The 18,679-nt window shown below is 32.3% G+C and overlaps 2 protein-coding genes across 3 annotated transcripts; one reads left to right on the top strand and one right to left on the bottom strand.

Moving 5' to 3' along the window:
* The first annotated feature begins 987 nt into the window (after window positions 1–987).
* Window positions 988–7,141, top strand: LOC106360936 (potassium channel GORK). 2 transcript variants are annotated; one of them, XR_007315051.1, is made up of 13 exons: window positions 988–1,408; window positions 1,545–1,854; window positions 3,486–3,710; window positions 3,797–3,860; window positions 4,309–4,648; window positions 4,743–5,038; window positions 5,122–5,301; window positions 5,373–5,594; window positions 5,666–5,854; window positions 5,939–6,004; window positions 6,080–6,374; window positions 6,449–6,570; window positions 6,653–7,141. XR_007315051.1 is itself a non-coding variant. In XM_013800615.3 (13 exons), exons 2-13 carry the CDS (start codon window positions 1,670–1,672, stop codon window positions 6,910–6,912), a joined length of 2,454 nt encoding a protein of 817 aa, XP_013656069.1. In that variant the 5' UTR covers window positions 1,028–1,408; window positions 1,545–1,669; the 3' UTR covers window positions 6,913–7,141. The 2 variants fall into 2 exon arrangements, 1 of the variants encoding a protein (XP_013656069.1); XM_013800615.3 differs by having other exon boundaries at window positions 1,028–1,408; window positions 5,929–6,004.
* A 3,021-nt stretch (window positions 7,142–10,162) lies between these two features.
* LOC125576625 (26S proteasome non-ATPase regulatory subunit 10-like) lies at window positions 10,163–13,424 on the bottom strand. The gene is made up of 2 exons (XM_048737101.1): window positions 12,653–13,424; window positions 10,163–12,488 (listed from the first exon to the last, which is right to left on the bottom strand). Exons 1-2 carry the CDS (start codon window positions 12,873–12,875, stop codon window positions 12,205–12,207), a joined length of 507 nt encoding a protein of 168 aa, XP_048593058.1. The 5' UTR covers window positions 12,876–13,424; the 3' UTR covers window positions 10,163–12,204.
* Between the last annotated feature and the right edge of the window lie 5,255 nt (window positions 13,425–18,679).

Raw genomic sequence — 18,679 nt, 5'->3', positions numbered from 1 at the left:
ACTCTAAATTTTTAATAGTCCTATTCAAGTCTCCAAACACTCCAATTTTGTACTTCAGTTTTAATAAGATAGATGAGTTGTAATACGTTAACTCTTCAACAACGATAATACATTTAAGAGACCAACATTTATATAGATTGTAAAATTGCAAATATAACCATTTAATGAATAAACATTAGTATAAAAAATTAACTCTGATATACGCGCTGATTATCGTCTAGTTTATTCACCACGCAAAACTATACCTAGGAGAGAGTATGAGAATTAAACTAGCCTCTACAACTTTTTTCCTAACGATGCATGATTAAAATCATGTATCATCTGAAAGTCAAAACCACCATATTTTTAGGATTATAAAAAATATCTATTTTGCCCAATAAATTCCTTTTTAGATGGGTTCGAAAGATATTGGTTGGGCTTTATCTCCCTACTTTAGCTTTATTTATTTTTAAATCATTAAATTTTATCAATCATGATGTAGTTTTACTTTTGAAAATTAAAGTGTACATCAAGTTTTTATTTAGTTTTACCAATCATGCTTTAGCTTTATTTTTAACGCTACAGCAAAAAAAATAAAGCAAAACTTTTTCTTATGTATTTTAAGCAAAAACGTTACATCATCTTTTTATAGGCTGTAGAATCTGTAAAATGAAAAAAAACATCTATAATATCAAATAAATTATATAATCATAATAAAAACTTTTATAAATATTTTAATTTTGAATTTGAGTGTTTTTTAATTATTAAGATATTTAAATAATATAAATATTATTTACATATCACATTTTAAATTACAATAAATTTTGATAATTTATAAAAAAATACTAATATAAATTATTTTAATTCATATAAAATAATAATTTTATATATACAACACATATTTATCAGAATGGCAGCGGCTAGTTTCTCACCTATGTCTAAAGAAAACATAAATATTGACATTACATATTTACATGCGCTGAAAAAAGTAATGTATAGATTTTTATCAGAATTTATTTTTCACCTTTAGATAATCGTCCACCCATTAACTCGATTCTGAAATCTTTTCTAAGGAGTATTGAAGAAACGATGATATATATATTTTAACAAATCTATTATTCGGAGAAAACTGTACGACTTTATTATAAATATATGTTACTCATCGACCTGTTATGTGAGTTTCTGATGTTCCTATAAATAAATTCGATTCTTCTAGACAAGACCTTAGGTTATATGCTTTAAATTATAAGGCCAAACCGCAGTTTCTCTTAACTCTTCCCGACAAACTCAACCATAGCTTTAACGTGACGAGATAGAAAACCTAAAGAAGGCGAAACTCATTAAGAGGGAAGAAAAAGAAAAAGAAGAAATTCTCGTGAACTTCCCGCCTTCTTCCTTCGACTATTTCACTCTGTTACAGGGTTTAAAGGTTCATGCTTTGGTTCAATCATCTATTAGATCCGGTTATTTATGTTTGGTTTCTTTAAACCGGTTTGGTGATTTCATTCACGTTATTCTTCTATCTGCATCTCCCTCTTAATCTTCTGTTATCGAACACATTACAGTAAAGAGATCGGATCGAAGTTTCCGCTTTTGGATTCCTGATTCGTGTGGTGTGGTCAACACCGTGTTCCCGATTGCCACGTGCTAGATTTGGATCGATTGAAAATAAGAGAGATTTGCTAAATTTATGGGGTGTCTCCGGCGACGGCAAGAGAGTATAGCCGAGGAAGATGATATAAACGACGACGTTTCAAGGAGAAGAGGTGGGTTCAGCTTGGCCGAGTCGTTCCGGTGGCTTGATTCCCCTGAGCATCTGAAAGATGATTCCGATGGCCCTAACGAATACCCTTGGATCATTAAGCCCTCAATTAGGTTCTTCTCTCTCTCAATCTCATTTTAGCACTTAGCAGGTTTCTATTGGCTGATAAAAACGTCTATAGAAGAAGAAAAAAATCTTTTCTTAAAGACATATATTTTCTTCCCATGCCATTTAATATTTGTCTCTCTCTCTCTCTACTTAATATTAGTCTTTTTACTGATACTTAATAGGGCAATTTTCTCAAATATTTCAAATAGATATTTTTAATTTTTTGTTACAACAATAGTAATAAAAAAAATAAAATGATCAAAATAATATTTTTTTTTTGTTTTGAAAATTTTAATTTTTTTAAATTTAAAATTTTATTCTAAAACCCCACCTCTAAACTCCAAATCTAGATTAATTAACCTTTAAGTATATTTTATGATAATAAACTAAAAATGGCAAAGGAAATTTTTCTACTTTTAATACCCCTACTCGGTTTTTACTAAACTTAATATTAGTCAAACGGCTTATTTTAGCATATTTCAATTTACGGAAGATTTATTTATTTTATTTGAAAAAAAAAATCAAGAAGAAATATGATTTAGATGAATAATTTTCACCATTTTATTCAGAAGTCAAATTTAGATGCAAATTAGGTGATTTGTTGTAAAAGAACTTATTTCATTTGGTGGTGCGATACTTCATATTCCAATCTTTTGTTTTACAGTTTTGTTTTCTTTCTCTGGTTAAGCTAAACTCTTTTAGGTTTCCTTTATCTACAGTCGACCAATTGGTCATTTAATACTCCCTTTAATATTTTTATTGTTTCAGATTCTTATACACAAATTAAGAAGACAAATACATTTTCAATTTTCTAAAAATATAAAATCATCATTTATTATCTATCTAAAAATAACTCAACTGATAGAAAATAAAAAAATACAAATAACCATGTAACATAAAAACTAATAATTTTCAAATTAATAATTAAAATATCATTTAATTTGAAACAATTTAAAAAAAAATATATATATATATATATTAAAATTCCAAATGAGTATTGACTTTTAGTTAGATAACTTTTGTAGATAACCCTTCATTCGAAAACAAATTCTAGATAATACCCATTTAATGTTTACTGTTACTTTTTTGTTTGATTTTTTTAGAAAATAATTTTTTTTAATTAAAATTAAAGATAAAGTACACTATATAAATATGCGTGTTAGAAATTTATTGACAAATAAATAAAATATCTGTGAAAGTTTTGAAAATAAATTATTAAAAATCAGCATGGCGTATTGATCGGCTGTGTAAGAAATCACCAAATATCGGATTATTAATTAGTTCCGCTAAAGATGCCGTAACTAGAGGCCACACGTGGATGACCATCCCACCTGTTCTTTTCAAACATTAAAAAAAATTGGAACACAATAAAACTTTAATAAAATAACAAATATTGTATAAATTAATAAGAAAAATGTCAAACTACTAGTAAAAAACTAAAAAAGTATACTATTTAACTTGCACTCCAGGCTCCAGCTACATCGATCTTAACTAATTAAAACTTTAAACATTGTTGCATATAACTATTACTTTCATATGGCTCCCTCCCTCTCATGAGTACATGTTAGCTATATTCAACTTGTAGTCCAGCTATATGATTAGACATGAAATTAATAAGTGGGGTAAAATTGAGCAGGTGGTACAAGGCATGGGAGTTATTCATATTGGTCTGGGCAATATACTCGTCTTTGTTCACTCCCATGGAGTTTGGTTTCTTCCGCGGTCTACCCGAAAACCTCTTCATACTCGACATTGTTGGTCAGATCGCATTTTTGGTCGATATTGTTCTACAGTTTTTTGTCGCCTTCCAAGATAAGCATAACTACCGAATTGACAGCAAACCAACACATATTGCTCTCCGGTTAGCTATACATATATGGACCTTACGAACATTTCTCCTGTGCTATATATAGTGAGGAAACTTGTCATTCGCAAACTGTTTCTTAGGTACTTGAAATCGCATTTTTTCTTGGATTTGGTCAGTTGCTTCCCATGGGATCTCATCTATAAGGTATACTAGCTTTTGTTTTCTGGCTTAGCCTTACAAAAATCTACAATAAAAGTATATATTGGTTTGGTTTGGTTCGGTTTGGTTCCGGCTCAGTGTTGAAATTGACATTACGGTGTGGTTTGGTTTGGTACGTTTTTATTCTTATTTTTTGTTTGGTTACCAGATTTATAAAAACTAAAAGCAAATAGAAACTACAGTATTGTACTTTGTTTGGTTTTTGGTTTGGTTTGAATTTTAGGTAAATCATTATTTTAAAGTATAAACGAATGCAGCAGTGTGAGTACAGTAAACCTCAATTTTAGGTAAATCATATAAATTACGGGTTATTCGGTTAGGTTACACAAAAATCAGTTTCATCAGTTTGATTTTTGTTTTAAAACCATAGCCAAATATTGGTTTAAATATTACGGTTCAGAAGGTTTGAGGTGTTCTTATAATCTTATTGCAGGCTTCAGGGAAACATGAGGTGGTGAGGTACATATTGTGGATAAGGCTGTTTCGTGTGCGCAAAGTGATTGAGTTCTTCCAAAGGCTTGAGAAAGACACGAGAATCAACTATCTCTTCACCAGAATCTTGAAGCTCATTTTCGTTGAGGTTTACTGTACTCACACTGCTGCATGCATCTTCTATTACTTGGCCACCACTCTTCCTGCTGAGAACGAAGGTTATACTTGGATCGGTAGCCTGAAGTTAGGAGACTATAGCTACGAGAATTTCCGAAAGATCGACATCTGGAAACGTTACACCACATCTCTCTACTTCGCCATTGTCACTATGGCTACTGTCGGTAAAACAAAAGTCTGAAACATCGATATATGATGATCATTTGATTACCTATGAGAAAAGAAAAAACTGATGGGTTTTCTTTGATTCTACGCCAGGTTATGGAGACATACATGCCGTAAATTTAAGGGAAATGATATTTGTAATGATATATGTTTCGTTCGATATGGTTCTTGGTGCGTACCTTATTGGTAACATCACTGCCTTGATTGTGAAAGGATCAAACACAGAGAGATTTAGAGATAAAATGAATGATCTGGCAAGTTTCATGAACCGAAAAAAACTTAGGGGAGACATTCGTAGCCAGATAACTCATCACGTTAGATTGCAGTACGACAGTAAATTCACCAACACTGTCATGCTTCAAGACATCCCAGCCTCTATCCGCGCCAAGGTACCCTAATAACTGATTATTTTATTATGAGCAAAAAGTTGTTTTTATTAGTTACAATGATGATATTTTGTATATCTTTGTAGATTGCGCAGTTATTATACACGCCTTACATTGAGAAAATCCCTCTGTTCAAGGGCTGCTCATCAGAGTTTATTAACCAGATAGTTGTAAGGCTCCATGAAGAGTATTTTTTTCCAGGAGAAGTAATCACAGAGCAAGGAAACGTCGTTGATCATTTGTATTTCGTCTGTGAAGGCTCACTGGTACGTAACATATCAGTGTGTGTCATGTCTTCTTTGCCTCTCTTCTCATATGTGTACGTACATTTTCGTAGGAGGCTCTTGAAACAAAAACAGATGGAACAGAAGACCTTGTGGAGTTGCTTGAGCCTCACACTTCTTTTGGTGATATATCCATCATCTGCAACATCTCTCAACCTTTCACTATTAGAGTTCGTTCATTGTGCCATCTTTTACGCCTCGATAAACAGTCTTTCTCCAACATCCTCGAGATTTATTTTCATGATGGACGCAAAATCCTAAACAATCTTATGGAGGTACACTTTTATTTGTTGTTGCGCTGTTAAGGTGTAAAATCATATGCAACTAAGAAGAGGGTTTTTGGCAGGGTAAAGAATCAAATGAGAGGATAAAGAAGCTCGAATCTGACATTATGATTCACATTGGGAAACAAGAAGCAGAACTTGCATTGAAGGTAAACAGTGCAGCTTTCCAAGGAGATATCTACCAGCTTAAAAGCTTAGTCCGCTCTGGCGCCGATCCTAACAAAACAGATTACGATGGAAGAGCACCGCTTGTATGTTTCATTCTTTTTTTTTATGGCATGAAAATTATTTCTTTAAGCTTGTAAAATGTCTTCTTGAAATGCAGCATCTTGCAGCGTCTAGGGGATACGAAGACATTACATTGTTTCTTATTCAAGAAGGCGTCGATATAAATCAAAAAGGTAATACTGAAATCGATAAAAGCGAAAATACTACAATGCTATATGTTTATGCTATGGTCACACTCTTTTGCGCAGATAAATTTGGCAATACACCATTGTTAGAGGCTGTAAAAGCAGGGCAAGACAGAGTGATCGATTTGCTTGTCAAAGAAGGAGCTTCCTTTGATTTAGAAGATGCTGGAAACTTTCTCTGCACGGTAGTTGTGAAAGGCGACTCTGATTTTCTTAAGAGATTGCTCTCAAGCGGTATGGACCCAAACACCGAAGATTATGATCATAGAACACCGCTTCATGTCGCTGCTTCAGAAGGCTTATTCTTGATGGCTAAGATGCTTGTTGAAGCTGGAGCTAGCGTTGTCGCTAAAGACCGGTAAAAGACCAAACAGAAATGATTTTCTTTTAACTAAACTCTCAATAACTTGTCACAAATCTTTATCATTCAAGGTGGGGAAACTCTCCGCTTGATGAAGCTCGAATGTGTGGAAACAAGAAATTGATTAAGTTACTTGAAGACGCGGATACAGCTCAGCCTTATATACGCCCGTCAAGCTTTCATGAACCACAAGGTAGTCCAAAACTTTCCTTCAGACAATACTACAAAACAAAACGGATCTTGTAATCGCTGAATTTGATTTGTGTTTAAAACAGATGAGAAATTTGAGAGACGGAAATGCACAGTGTTTCCATTCCACCCACATGAGGAGCCGAGTAGAAAGCATGGAGTTATGGTTTGGCTTCCGCGTGACCTCCAGAAACTTGTGGAAACAGCTGCGCAAGAGCTCGGGATATCTAATGAAGTCTCCTTTGTAATATTGGCCGAGGAAGGAGGTCGAATCACAGACATTGATATGATCAGTGATGGACAGAAACTGTATTTGATCAGTGATAGTACTGATCAATCAACCTGATTGAATCAACTCCATATTATTGATTCTTTCCATCATTCCCATACAAAGCCATTTGAGGTTATATTGTTCTTATAGAGCATTAAGGGATATATATTGCATAGTATAGAGCACTTTGTCTTCTGTTCCTAACACATAATTGGTCATTTTATTCATTTCCCCTGTATCCTAAAACATTAAAGTGGCTTCTTGAGATACTTAAAGTCCATTATAAGAGGATGAACTTTTAACTCTTATCAGTTTCCTCCGTCAGCTTTCTCATTCGTTTCTTCTCCATACTCAACTTGTTATACCAACAACACCTTCTGAAACGCTCCCAAACACACTGCTTCGGATAGATACCATCATCACACATATTATAGGAAGAATAGCAAGAGCGTGAAGGCAAGGAAGTAGAAGAGTGATGAAGAAGTATGGAGTTGGACCAGAGGGTTTTCAGTTAGACCCATAATTGACTTGTCTTGTACAAAGAGTCGAGTACATTTCTATTTGGGGATTTTATGCTTTGTTTGTTATAGTGAGTGACAACAAGAGTCTCTCTTAACGATCAAGATGGGATCGATGATTCATTTTGCTATCGCTATGAGACAGTGATTCGAATTGTACTTACAAAGTTTATTTAATACAATTCCACTATTAGTTTCAGAGATCGAGTATCAATACTTTATCATTGTTGCGGTGAAAAGTTCGAATACGATGATTCTGATGTCGAGGAGTGATTCGACTGTGCAATCGAGCTTCATGGCTGAGTCTGATGAGGGATATTCGAATCTGAAAGGTGAAGTATCATTTCTGATGGGAGATTTCGTACGGTTAAATAAGGAGCACGCTGATGTAGTTCAAATTACCTTAGGGCAACTCTCTCAAATGATATATTGATAGCATCACGTAGAGATCGAATTAACGCTTTAACAAGGAGTGTGGTCACACAATAGACTGTAAGATTAAGTTAGGTATACTATATTAAAAGCAGTAAATGAATCGATTGTGAGATATATGGGAAATCAGACTTGGGTATTTTATAAAAAATTTAGGACTCCTACCAACACATTATTTGCTATTTAGCAATATACCAAATACTACTATTTGCTCACTGTAAAAAATCGAATACGACTCTGATGCCCCTACACATAAACAACATAGACACAGTAGAATAGGAGACAAAATATTATAGAGAGATATGTGAAGATCTTATACGTACACTAACAATATTCATATCTTTTTACGTAAGACAGAAAATTAAGAATCGTCTTTCTCATCTATCCTAATCGGAAACAACTTTCTTTGGGGGTTTATCTACTGAAGTTTGGAGCGGAGAGAAACCCTAGAAAGAAGTACAATCTTTGCTTTGACGGGTCGTAAATCTATGGCTGATGAGTCCTCGCTGCCTTCTGCGACTTCGCCAGCAACTGTTGTGGCAGCGACTTCGCTTGCTCCTGCGTTTCTACTTCATCCGACGGACGAGGAACTCCTGAGCTATTACTTGAAGAGAAATGTTCTGAGTAAAACCGCAAGCCTCGATGGAATTGGGGTGGTTGATACAAGCATGAGCCTTGGGACTTACCAAGTTCTCTGGGTTCTTTTTTTTTGTTTTTTTCAACGTATCTGTGTGATTTGGGTTTCTCTGTGAGACCTATGAGTTATTGTTTCTGATTTGGGCTGCTTTGCGGTTTCGCCTATTGACTCAGTTCCGGGAAAAGAGTTTAGCTTTATGTGTATTTGTACATTTTCTGGTGAAATATTGTTGACGATTTAGGCTGTAAACCTGTGACATAAATCGACATATTAATTGTGCAAAATTTAGTATTTCTGGCAGATTCCTTAGGAGTTTTTTTTTTAATCTTGTCTTGTGCTTTAATTTTGTCCGCTTGTGTTTCAGGGAATGAAGTTTGTTGTCTGAAAGTTTTGAGTTTAGTTTGGGGTATTTCGGATTCCATTTCTTTTTAACTTGTGCTTCACAATTATTTGCTTGTTTTTTATTAGCCGGTTTTTTCAATCAAATACCAGCCAATATTAAATTAATACCATGATTTATTTTTTTCTTGTTAATGTACAAGCATCGTATAGACAGAGCCGGACCTAGCCCGAAGCAGATGAAGCATCTGCTTCTGGCCTCAAATATTATAAGTACTAAACCGGCCACATTTTCTAAAATTTATCTGCAGTCTAGTGGTTAAAGGACAGTAACTATTTCCCTTAGAGTGCAAGGTTCAAATTCACCTTCTCACATATATTTATTTCAGCCATTTTTTTTTGGTCTGGGCTTGTCGCCTTAATAATTCTAGGACCGGCTCTGCGTATAGGTGTTATAAATGATGCATCATGTGTACAAGAGACAAGCGCAATAACTTGTACAATAAGACAATATTTCATTAAATGATAATATGTTACATCATTGGTTACAAGAAAGTTTAACAAGCCAAAGGTAAAATAAACCATGCTAAATTTTCTTATAACCGGTTTGGTAAAAACCTTCCCTCATCGGCTACAAGAAAGTTTCATGACTATAACAAGTTCTCATATTTTCTAACAAAACGAGGTTGATATATGGCAAAAGTTTGAGTTTAATCACACTTGCAAAAGTTTGGGGATGCTGATAAATTTGTTGTAGTAGCCGGATAATTTTAAATTTACATGTCTTATGTCATTTGTAGCTATTCTATCAAATATCAGAAATCTTTTGTTTAATTGTTACAAGTTATTAGAGGTGACTAATATTGAATTCAGTTTTAAGCATAATGTCATAGGTGCACATACATATTGAATTCAGTTTTTATTTGTGTTAAGAAAATGATGATGAGGAAGTGTTGGTGGACTTTACTGGTGAAGATAATGAGCAACCCCACAACTCATAAAGGAATATGATCGGAAAAGATGATGTATAGCCGAGATCAAATGATTTGATCGGAGAAGATAATGTACAGCCGAGATTGTCACAGATATTGAAGAATTCTAAACTATATTTTTGGTTTAATAGTACTTTAACTTGTTAAGATATTTAACCGCGATAATCATATAATTAAAGATTGTCAACTTATTAATTCGAGTCAATAAAAGTTTTAGCCAGCTATAAAATCTTACACATACATTTGAATTAAGTTAAGCATCATTACTTAAATGTTAACATATGACAGTGTGTTCATATATGTATATGTATGCTTGGTATTAGCCTCTTAGTTTTATTGTTAGCTCGTTAATTTATTTGTTAACATTAAATTATTTTTTATATTTTTATATCTATTTGGATCGATCCTTGAGATTCATTGTTATAACTATTTCTGTAAATATTTTCACAATACATAATCCAAAAAGATCTTAAATTGCAACAACCATTAAAATACATAATTCAAATCGCTGATAAATACTAGAAACTAAGAGATGAAGTCTATAATAAAAAGCCCATCATGAAGGATAAAACAATAAGATGTAAAACATCATTTGTATGCTTAATGTGATCACCATTAGCGGAGGAAGGAAGACAAATCTGCTCAAGAAGTTCAACACAGTAAGTATTCTGAACCCTCCGACATACCTCCCGCTGATAAACATGCGTGGCAGCATGGAGCCATCGATGTCTCCACATGTCTTTGCTTTCATGTACCGAAGATCTGCCCCAGCTCCATCTTGAAGGATCCGTTCTTTGATAGATCTTAATCGTCGATTTTGGGAAGCTACAGAGGAGTGTAGGGAAAAAAAGATGGTGGAGAAGAAATAAAAAAAAAGCTTCTTTTTTTAAATGCTCTCTATCTCTCTCTTTCTCCAGTGAGATCTATTAAAGATCTTCCACATATATTTTCAAATCTATTTTTATATTTTTCAGAATCTATATGTCAAGTAATATCGTAAGATAGAAATTGAGTTGAAAGTCAAACAGTTTACGGTGAAGGGCTGAAGTCATCATTTCGCAACTACTTTATCTACAATGAAACTTAACTTTTACTGTTATGGGTATTTACTTAAATTCATAGTTCTTTGTGGTTTTTGAGCAGAAAATTATCCTATTTTAAGCAGGCAATCAGAACTATAATTTACAAATGCTAAGGATTTAATACGAACTGTCCTAGAACTCGAGTTCAATAAGTAAGATATCCAGATCTCGATGCGAGTCTAATCTGATGTCTAAATCTTAAAATTCCAACCATCGTATGCAAATCCAATTTTTCCGACAAGCTTAGGATCCAACTCACCATATACCGTCTGACATATCTTTGTACTAACCTCATTTCTGAAATAACAAAGTGTAGGCTTTACCTTGTGAATATCGATCAAATGATATATGAACTCTTACTCCAACAGGTTTCTGAACATACATGCAGTCTTCTTTAGTTCATTTCCTCTCTCTTCTCACTCCACTCAGTCTATGTCTCCCTTCTTTGAAGGATATCATTTTATTTTTTAATTGACTGAGATTTTTGGACTGGTTTCCATGAATCATGTACTTGTCTACTAATATACCATGGATTTTAGCACTTTTTACTTTTTAGCCATGGTATATGAGTGTTTTAAGATTTATATATTATGTTTTGGAGTCTTTTTAAAGTATTTACAGGTTTAGGTATGTTTTTGAACAAAGTGGTGATTTTGGAGCATTTTGAAGATAAAGATATGAGAAATTCGTAGCTGCTCATGGGACTAGTTCGAGTCGACATTCAGAGTCAAACGTCGATCGGCAAACATCACTTGTCATCAATCGACAGCGAGAAGCGGACCGCATGTCATGACCGACTTGAAGCCCAAGATTCCACACATTTACAAAACTACCCCATTTGTTTTATTTGTTTTACTAATCATAAGAAAGTTTTCTCAAGGAGCGAAGTAGTGAAGGTGGAAAACTGCTTTGTTGTGGATCGTGATATCCAAGAAGACATTATACTATTCTATGTTAGGTGTATTTGAACCAAAGTCCAAGGCATCGAAAATTTCTCTTTCAATTTGGTTGTCTTTTCGACAGCCACATTGAGCTGCACAAGACTATTAGTCAACAGAGTTCACAGTGTAAATGATGGTGCACTAAGAGCATCATTAACCCACAAACTCATTTGGGTCTCTTAATAAATATTTTAATAATTAAATGTAATTAAAAACTCTAGTTAAGAGACACATTGATTTTTCACTCCAATGCTAGTTTCTTATTTAAGGTCTCTTAAAAACAAAAAATTTAACATTGCAAATCAAATAAGTATACAAACTCTTTACATCGCAAATCCAACACTACATCAACCTTACAAGAGTTTAGTTGAGTATATAAGAATCAGGGAGGAGCATGATTTCTCGTTTTAGAGGTAATAACATCTATCACCTATTCCCAAATTCTAACAAGTGTATATTCTGATCAGACCAATGGATACTATTAAACTCAGAAAAAAAAGAGACCGAGTGAAGAGAGAAGTAGTGTACTTGAGCGAGTTGGGAATGGGTGAGCTTCTTCTCCCCTCGGGCTTGCATGATTGATTTCTTCAACTCAGTAGGCACACGTTCATCTGATTTAAAATAAAGCTGAGCGATTTCCAACCATCCCTTGCTAGCAGCATAATAAAGAGCAGTGCGACCACCATTGTTTTTGACATTCACATCAGCACCTGAACACACACAAAAAAAAACAAATCCATCATCAAACGTTAATGAGTAAAAGAACAACAAACTTTAACATAGACCTTATATGCAACAAATCTATCTAGCTACAGTGGGTGAGACAAGATCACAAAACTTATTTAAAGGAAGCTAACAAGATTGCAACACAAACCTCTAGTCAATAAGATTTCAACGAGCTCCCCCTTGCCGATGCTAGCAGCAGAATGTAGAGGAGCCCATCCTTCATCATCCTTACTATTGATTACAGTCTTTGATTCATCTACACTTGATAGCAACTTCACTATCTGCAAATTCCACAACCATACGCTTTTAATATCTGACTTTCTCCTTTGTAAAACCCAAATCGCTAACAAACTTGCAACAACACAATCCATAATGCTTTTGTCTAACTATAGATTTTAGTACTTGAGGTAAAGGAAGCAAACCTGCGAATGACCGAACGAAGCTGAGACAAGGAGGAGGGAGCGGCTGTCTTCGTTTCGGAAACTGAGAGATTTCGCGACCGTCTTCCTCTGCCGGTAGATTCACTTCCCATGAGCATGGGTTTTGCAACCGACGTACTAATATGAATTAACCATTTTGATTAATATCGTTGGCTATGAAGTTGCTTCTGCTTTTTGAACTTTTTTTCTATATCACAATCACTTTTGTTAAATGAAAGACATTATATGTAAAAATCCAAGAGTTATAGTTTAAAATCATTTTGATACTATACTTGGTACACTTACTAGTATATTAGATGACGAGACTTAATTTACCAAGAAGTATATGTGCGTTCAAAATTTATTGAAAAAATATATTTCTTAGAGATAGCAATAACAAACGAAGAAATTAACAAATTTACGACAAAATTCTTGTTTACTTGGGATGTTTTCTCTTGACATTTTTGTAGTCCTCGTTCTAAAGATGGGAATGATAACCTGTTATTATTCTAACTAGAGTCTCTTGCCGCGCTATGCGCGGAAAATGCATTTAAATATTATTTTTAAGTCAACTTTTTTTAACAAAAAAAAAATATTTGCTCTATAATTTTCTAATTTTTACGTATTTTAAAAAAATCTTCATGAATTTAATATTGATAAATAAGAAAATATCTAAAACACTAAAACATACGTAGATAGGTTGAGTTATTTTGATGGTATATATTGTTGCTTTTTGACATTGGTCTTAAATATAATATGTGTTTTTATTAGCTTTTCAGTTGATCAATGTGACTCATCTTAGTTAAAGTACGAATAATATGTGTTCCAGATGAATTTTCTATAGGGAAAACTGTTTTTTTAGAGCAAAAAAATGGTAACTATGTCCCTTTAGACTAATATATATTTTGTGTCATATTTTCCTATAACACCCTTTAATATTTTTGAAAATAAATTTAATAAATAGTTTTACAAACAAAAATATTTTGGAAAAATAGTAACTTTTGATAAAATACCTATATGAACTTAGTGATATTTTTTCCAGTTATAAAAAAGTTAAAATTATAAATTTCATATTATGTTCTAAATAAAGTAGAAATGACATTCTACGAAGTAGAAAACGAAATCCACTTTTTTCATTGAATCTACAATATTTAGAATACATGATCTACGTAAATATGAGTATTCTAAAAATATTTAGAATACACATTCTGCGCTTAACCTATCGTTATAAAATCTTTAGAAATCAAAATCTACACATTAATATAAATCTAAAACACGTAGAAACCGACTTCTACAGATTTAATATAAATCTAAAACATGTAGAAATCAAAATCTAAACATTACTATAATTCTAAAAAATTGTAGAAACCGATTTCTACATATTAGTTGTATTCTACGGATAAGAAATCAGTTCCTAAAAATATGGAAACAAAATATTTGGGAATATTCACTTTTATATTTTGAAAAAAAAATTGATTTTTTAAAAAACAAAAAATAAAAAAACGAAAAAGGAACAAAAAAATAAAATAAAAAACGAAAAAAGAATAAAAAATTACAATTTTAAGGGCATTACTGCCATTTTGAAAAAAATTAGTCTAATGAGACATAAAGTAGTATAGATTAGTATAAAGGGACATAGTTACTATTTTTTTGCTCTAAAAAAACAATTTTCCCTTTTCTATATATGTTTGAAAATTTAGTTATCAAAAACAAAATAAAATTATTTTTTGAAAATTTATTTATACTCTCAAATGCTTTGTAATTGTATTAAATCTGTCTTTTGGCTATTTCATATGAAGAAATGTACAAAGTTATATGTGATATATTTCATGATTAAAACATTTTTTTTTGTAATTTTTTTTTTCTATTTATATTTTTGTGTGTAACTCTTGAAAAGTAAGCATATAACGAATTATGTTTCGTATTTTGATTTTTGTGGTAAAATTTTAACGATAAGTATTTTCCCAATAACATTTGGGTTGGATCTTTAAAATGAAAAAAAAAAAACATATTTTGAAATTTAAATAAGTAAACACAAAATTTATTTTAAAAATTACATAATAGGAATGTGTTTGTAAGTGGCTAGACGTAACACTTTACTGTAACTTTGACCATAACATGTATGAATGTATTTTGGCTATATATTTAGAATTATTTTTGTTGTTTGCGTGATTTGAATGATGTGTGGATACGATGTTAGCATTATTCTTTATCATTTGTAAAAAGATACTACTATATGCATAAAAAATCTAGAATCCTATATCATTTTAATTATATACATATATTGATGTTTAATTTTAAATTTTAGATGTGTAACAATATAATTAATAATTTATTTTTATAATTTAATGAATTTATATTGTTTATTACTTGGTTCAAACTTATTGACGTATCTATTGAAGTAACATAAAATTTGCGTATAAATTTATGTGTTTATTTCCTCTTTAGTTTTCCATTTTATAATCTTTGATGTTTTATTTTTTTTCTTACTCTTCTTTTTATATTGATATTTAATAATCAGTTTTTATTCATTTTATATTTTATTTAATTGCATCATCAAAGATTAATACAATTTCTTACGCTTATTTAATACTAATTTGCTGCCTTTAATTTTATTGAAAATTTATCTGCTTAAATATATTATATTTAATAGGTTAGAAATGTTTAAATTTAGAATTGGACATGAGTTTGAAAACAACATTATCGTGGCCAAATAAATCAATTTTATTTACCATATTTCATCTACAATTTTATTTGAATAAATTACATGTCAAAATAGAAATATCAGATCGCAAATTTATAAAATAAGAATCTTAATCATGTAGATAATAAAACATTTTATGGAAGTATATAAACAAAGAGAGTGATAAATAAAAACACTCTCTTTTAATTATTCCCATAACCATTTTACGAAAAGATAAAGAACAAAAAGAGATCAGCCATCTGTACTTATGCGACAAACTTCAACTTCTTAGTCACCGTTTCATCATGAATTTTAATTATACACAGTGAAACGTAATTTAAAAAGATCAACTACAAACCTATTTACTACCATCCTCACCCTCACCTTCATAATTAATCTCCGAAACTGACTTGTTAGCTTCTATTCTCCTTTAAACATCCCTACTAAATATCACAACAATTCAAATAACAACCAATCAGTAGAAGATGAAAGAAGAAAGAACAAATTATAATTTCGTGATGTCCTGGTGAAGCAAATTAAGAAATACATTTCTTATCTTATCAAGATACATCCAATACTTCAAAATGTTGCTCTTGCCGTACATTTCTCACAATGCTTTATCCTTTTAACGACCCTCTTGGGATTATTTGAGGGATGATTTGTGAAAAAGGGGTTTCGTCTATTCGGCATATGATAGTTATACCATTTGCACGATACATACCAATCTTGCTATTCATATCTCTGATCAGGGAGCTTGTAACAATAATAACCATAGAAAGACAAACAACTAATCAGAAACTATACCTACAGTTTAAGTGTTAGGATCCCGTTACTTACGCAAATTACAAACTACGAACCTTATCAGCTGATGGAGAAATTTTCTTTACGATCAAGTAAACCTTTCTCTCCCAAAGGTGTGTCTTTAGATTGGGAAAGCTTTGTAAAGAAGATTTCTTTTACTTCATCCTGCACATGAAGCAATATGAGAAACCACGTAAAACGTTTAATTCAGTAATACATACAAATGTCGCTAAAATTGTTTTGTTTGATAAGCATGTATCAGAGTCTCAAATGAATAAAACCGGAATTCATGTAACCATAAAATATTGGTGTAAAACTCACCTTTGTTAATCAAATAGAGGAGTTTCGTGATGACCTACCAAATTTCATTTGGAAACATCTGGTAAGATAGCATATAAAGAGAGGAGGATAACAAAAACAGCAAAGAAGACGTAATACAAAGGATTTAGTTTTTACCTGCAAGCACCTTCTAGTGTCTACTATGATTTGCTGCAGTTACAAACCTCAGCGATAGAGGCTGGCTTCATGTCGCCATGTTCATCTTCCTCATTGTTGGCTGTGAAGATATGATGTCATTGGAATATGTAGTATATCAACGGTAGCATAAGGCCACTGACCCCACTGGAGACTATTATGTAAGACCATTGGAAAATACAGAGTTAGGTACTTAACTGCATGCTGTTAAAAACAGTTAATTAGCAAAGAACTGAATTATAAAGTACCATCCAAATCTTCTGCACCAGGGATACTTTTTATCATTCATTGATCTGTGATTCAACCTACCCATAGAAACAAAAACAATGTGAGACATATAATCATCAAAAGACCAGTTTTATAAAACATTTAAAGAGATTAGAAGACAACAAAACGTTAAAACAGTCTTGAAAATGAACTCTCAAAGCCATAGTTAGGTGCAAGGAAAATAAATAAGACAAAATAACATATACACACCATCGAGAAAAGCAAAACAGATTCATGGCACATATACTCATTAACATACCAGGCAGTGAATCGGATTTCTCCGTATGTGACTCAGTTGAGTCCTCGATAGGTTCCAAAATGACAACTTTTTCTTCTTCTTCTTATTTGTTATGGTGCAAGCTGAGATGAGCAAACCGTTAAAACCACAAAATCAGACAAACAAATTTAAAAAGACCAAATTTAACTTGAGCGATATCATAATATGAAAGGATCTCTTACACAACAATTTACTCCTTAATCATCCTTCACCTCCTTCATCTCATTATTTTCATCAGCCATTATTGCTACAGAGAATAATTAGAAAAAAGAAAAAAAATAAACATTAGAAACCAAAAAAAAACTGAACTTTTTCAATCTCTTTACTCACCAAAGAGAGAATCATATTGTCGCCAATTGGTACGAAAATCTCAACGAATGAGAGACAATGAAGAATACGAAGATGTAGGAGGAGAAGCAGAGGCTTTATGGATTAGGCTATTCAGGACTTATGGGTTGAATTGAATTAGGAAGAGGAACTGGGGGAGGTGAAACAAAATTATTAAGAACATAAGTAAATGATCGAGAGTGGCTCGTGATTATATCAGAGAAGTTACCATGATTTGCAAGAGTGGAAGCGCAGGAGTCGATCATCAACATTGTTAACGTCTAAGAATATCAGGATCGGAGATATGCGTTTTAGATGGGCCACTTATGAATATAATGAGCCCACAGGAATGGCTCGTTTAAAATCTGGTTGACTGAAGCTTATATGACGTGTCACAAAACATATCCCTGATTGGTCTGAATTAAAAATCTGATGTGGACACTCTCTCCACTCACCTTATTCTCCTTTTAGTATAGTGTAGATAAACATGTGATTAGGGCCCAATAAAGGGATTAAGTCCATTAATGAAACAAAGACATTAAGTAATAACCCATGAGTTTTACCTTGAAATCTTTATGAGACTAGACATGTTATTCATGTTCATCGTTTTTGACATTGATCTAATTTGGTACACTTGTTAATATTTTAGAGGACATTGTTTTTATATATGACTACTCACAGAAACAGTAGATAACGACTTAATTTCTCAACCAAAGAAAAACAAAATTTTCAAATTAAGACAACATTATAAGCTTGAAGGATCGATAGAAAAGGTTTAAGAGAGTAACGAAGAGTGAATAAACATAGAGGAGGCTTAATATAGTAACAAAGAGTAATTAAATAATGTTTGATTGTTTGGAGATATTTTAGAGAATAATTTGATGAACAAAGTGAAGAGAGTGTAAGGCTGATTAATCTAAAGAACAC

Source organism: Brassica napus, chromosome A7 (assembly GCF_020379485.1).
Source record: "Brassica napus cultivar Da-Ae chromosome A7, Da-Ae, whole genome shotgun sequence".
In the NCBI taxonomy this organism is placed as follows: domain Eukaryota; kingdom Viridiplantae; phylum Streptophyta; class Magnoliopsida; order Brassicales; family Brassicaceae; genus Brassica; species Brassica napus.
Note: the sequence above shows the minus strand (reverse complement) of the source record. Positions and strands in the feature narration are given on the sequence as shown.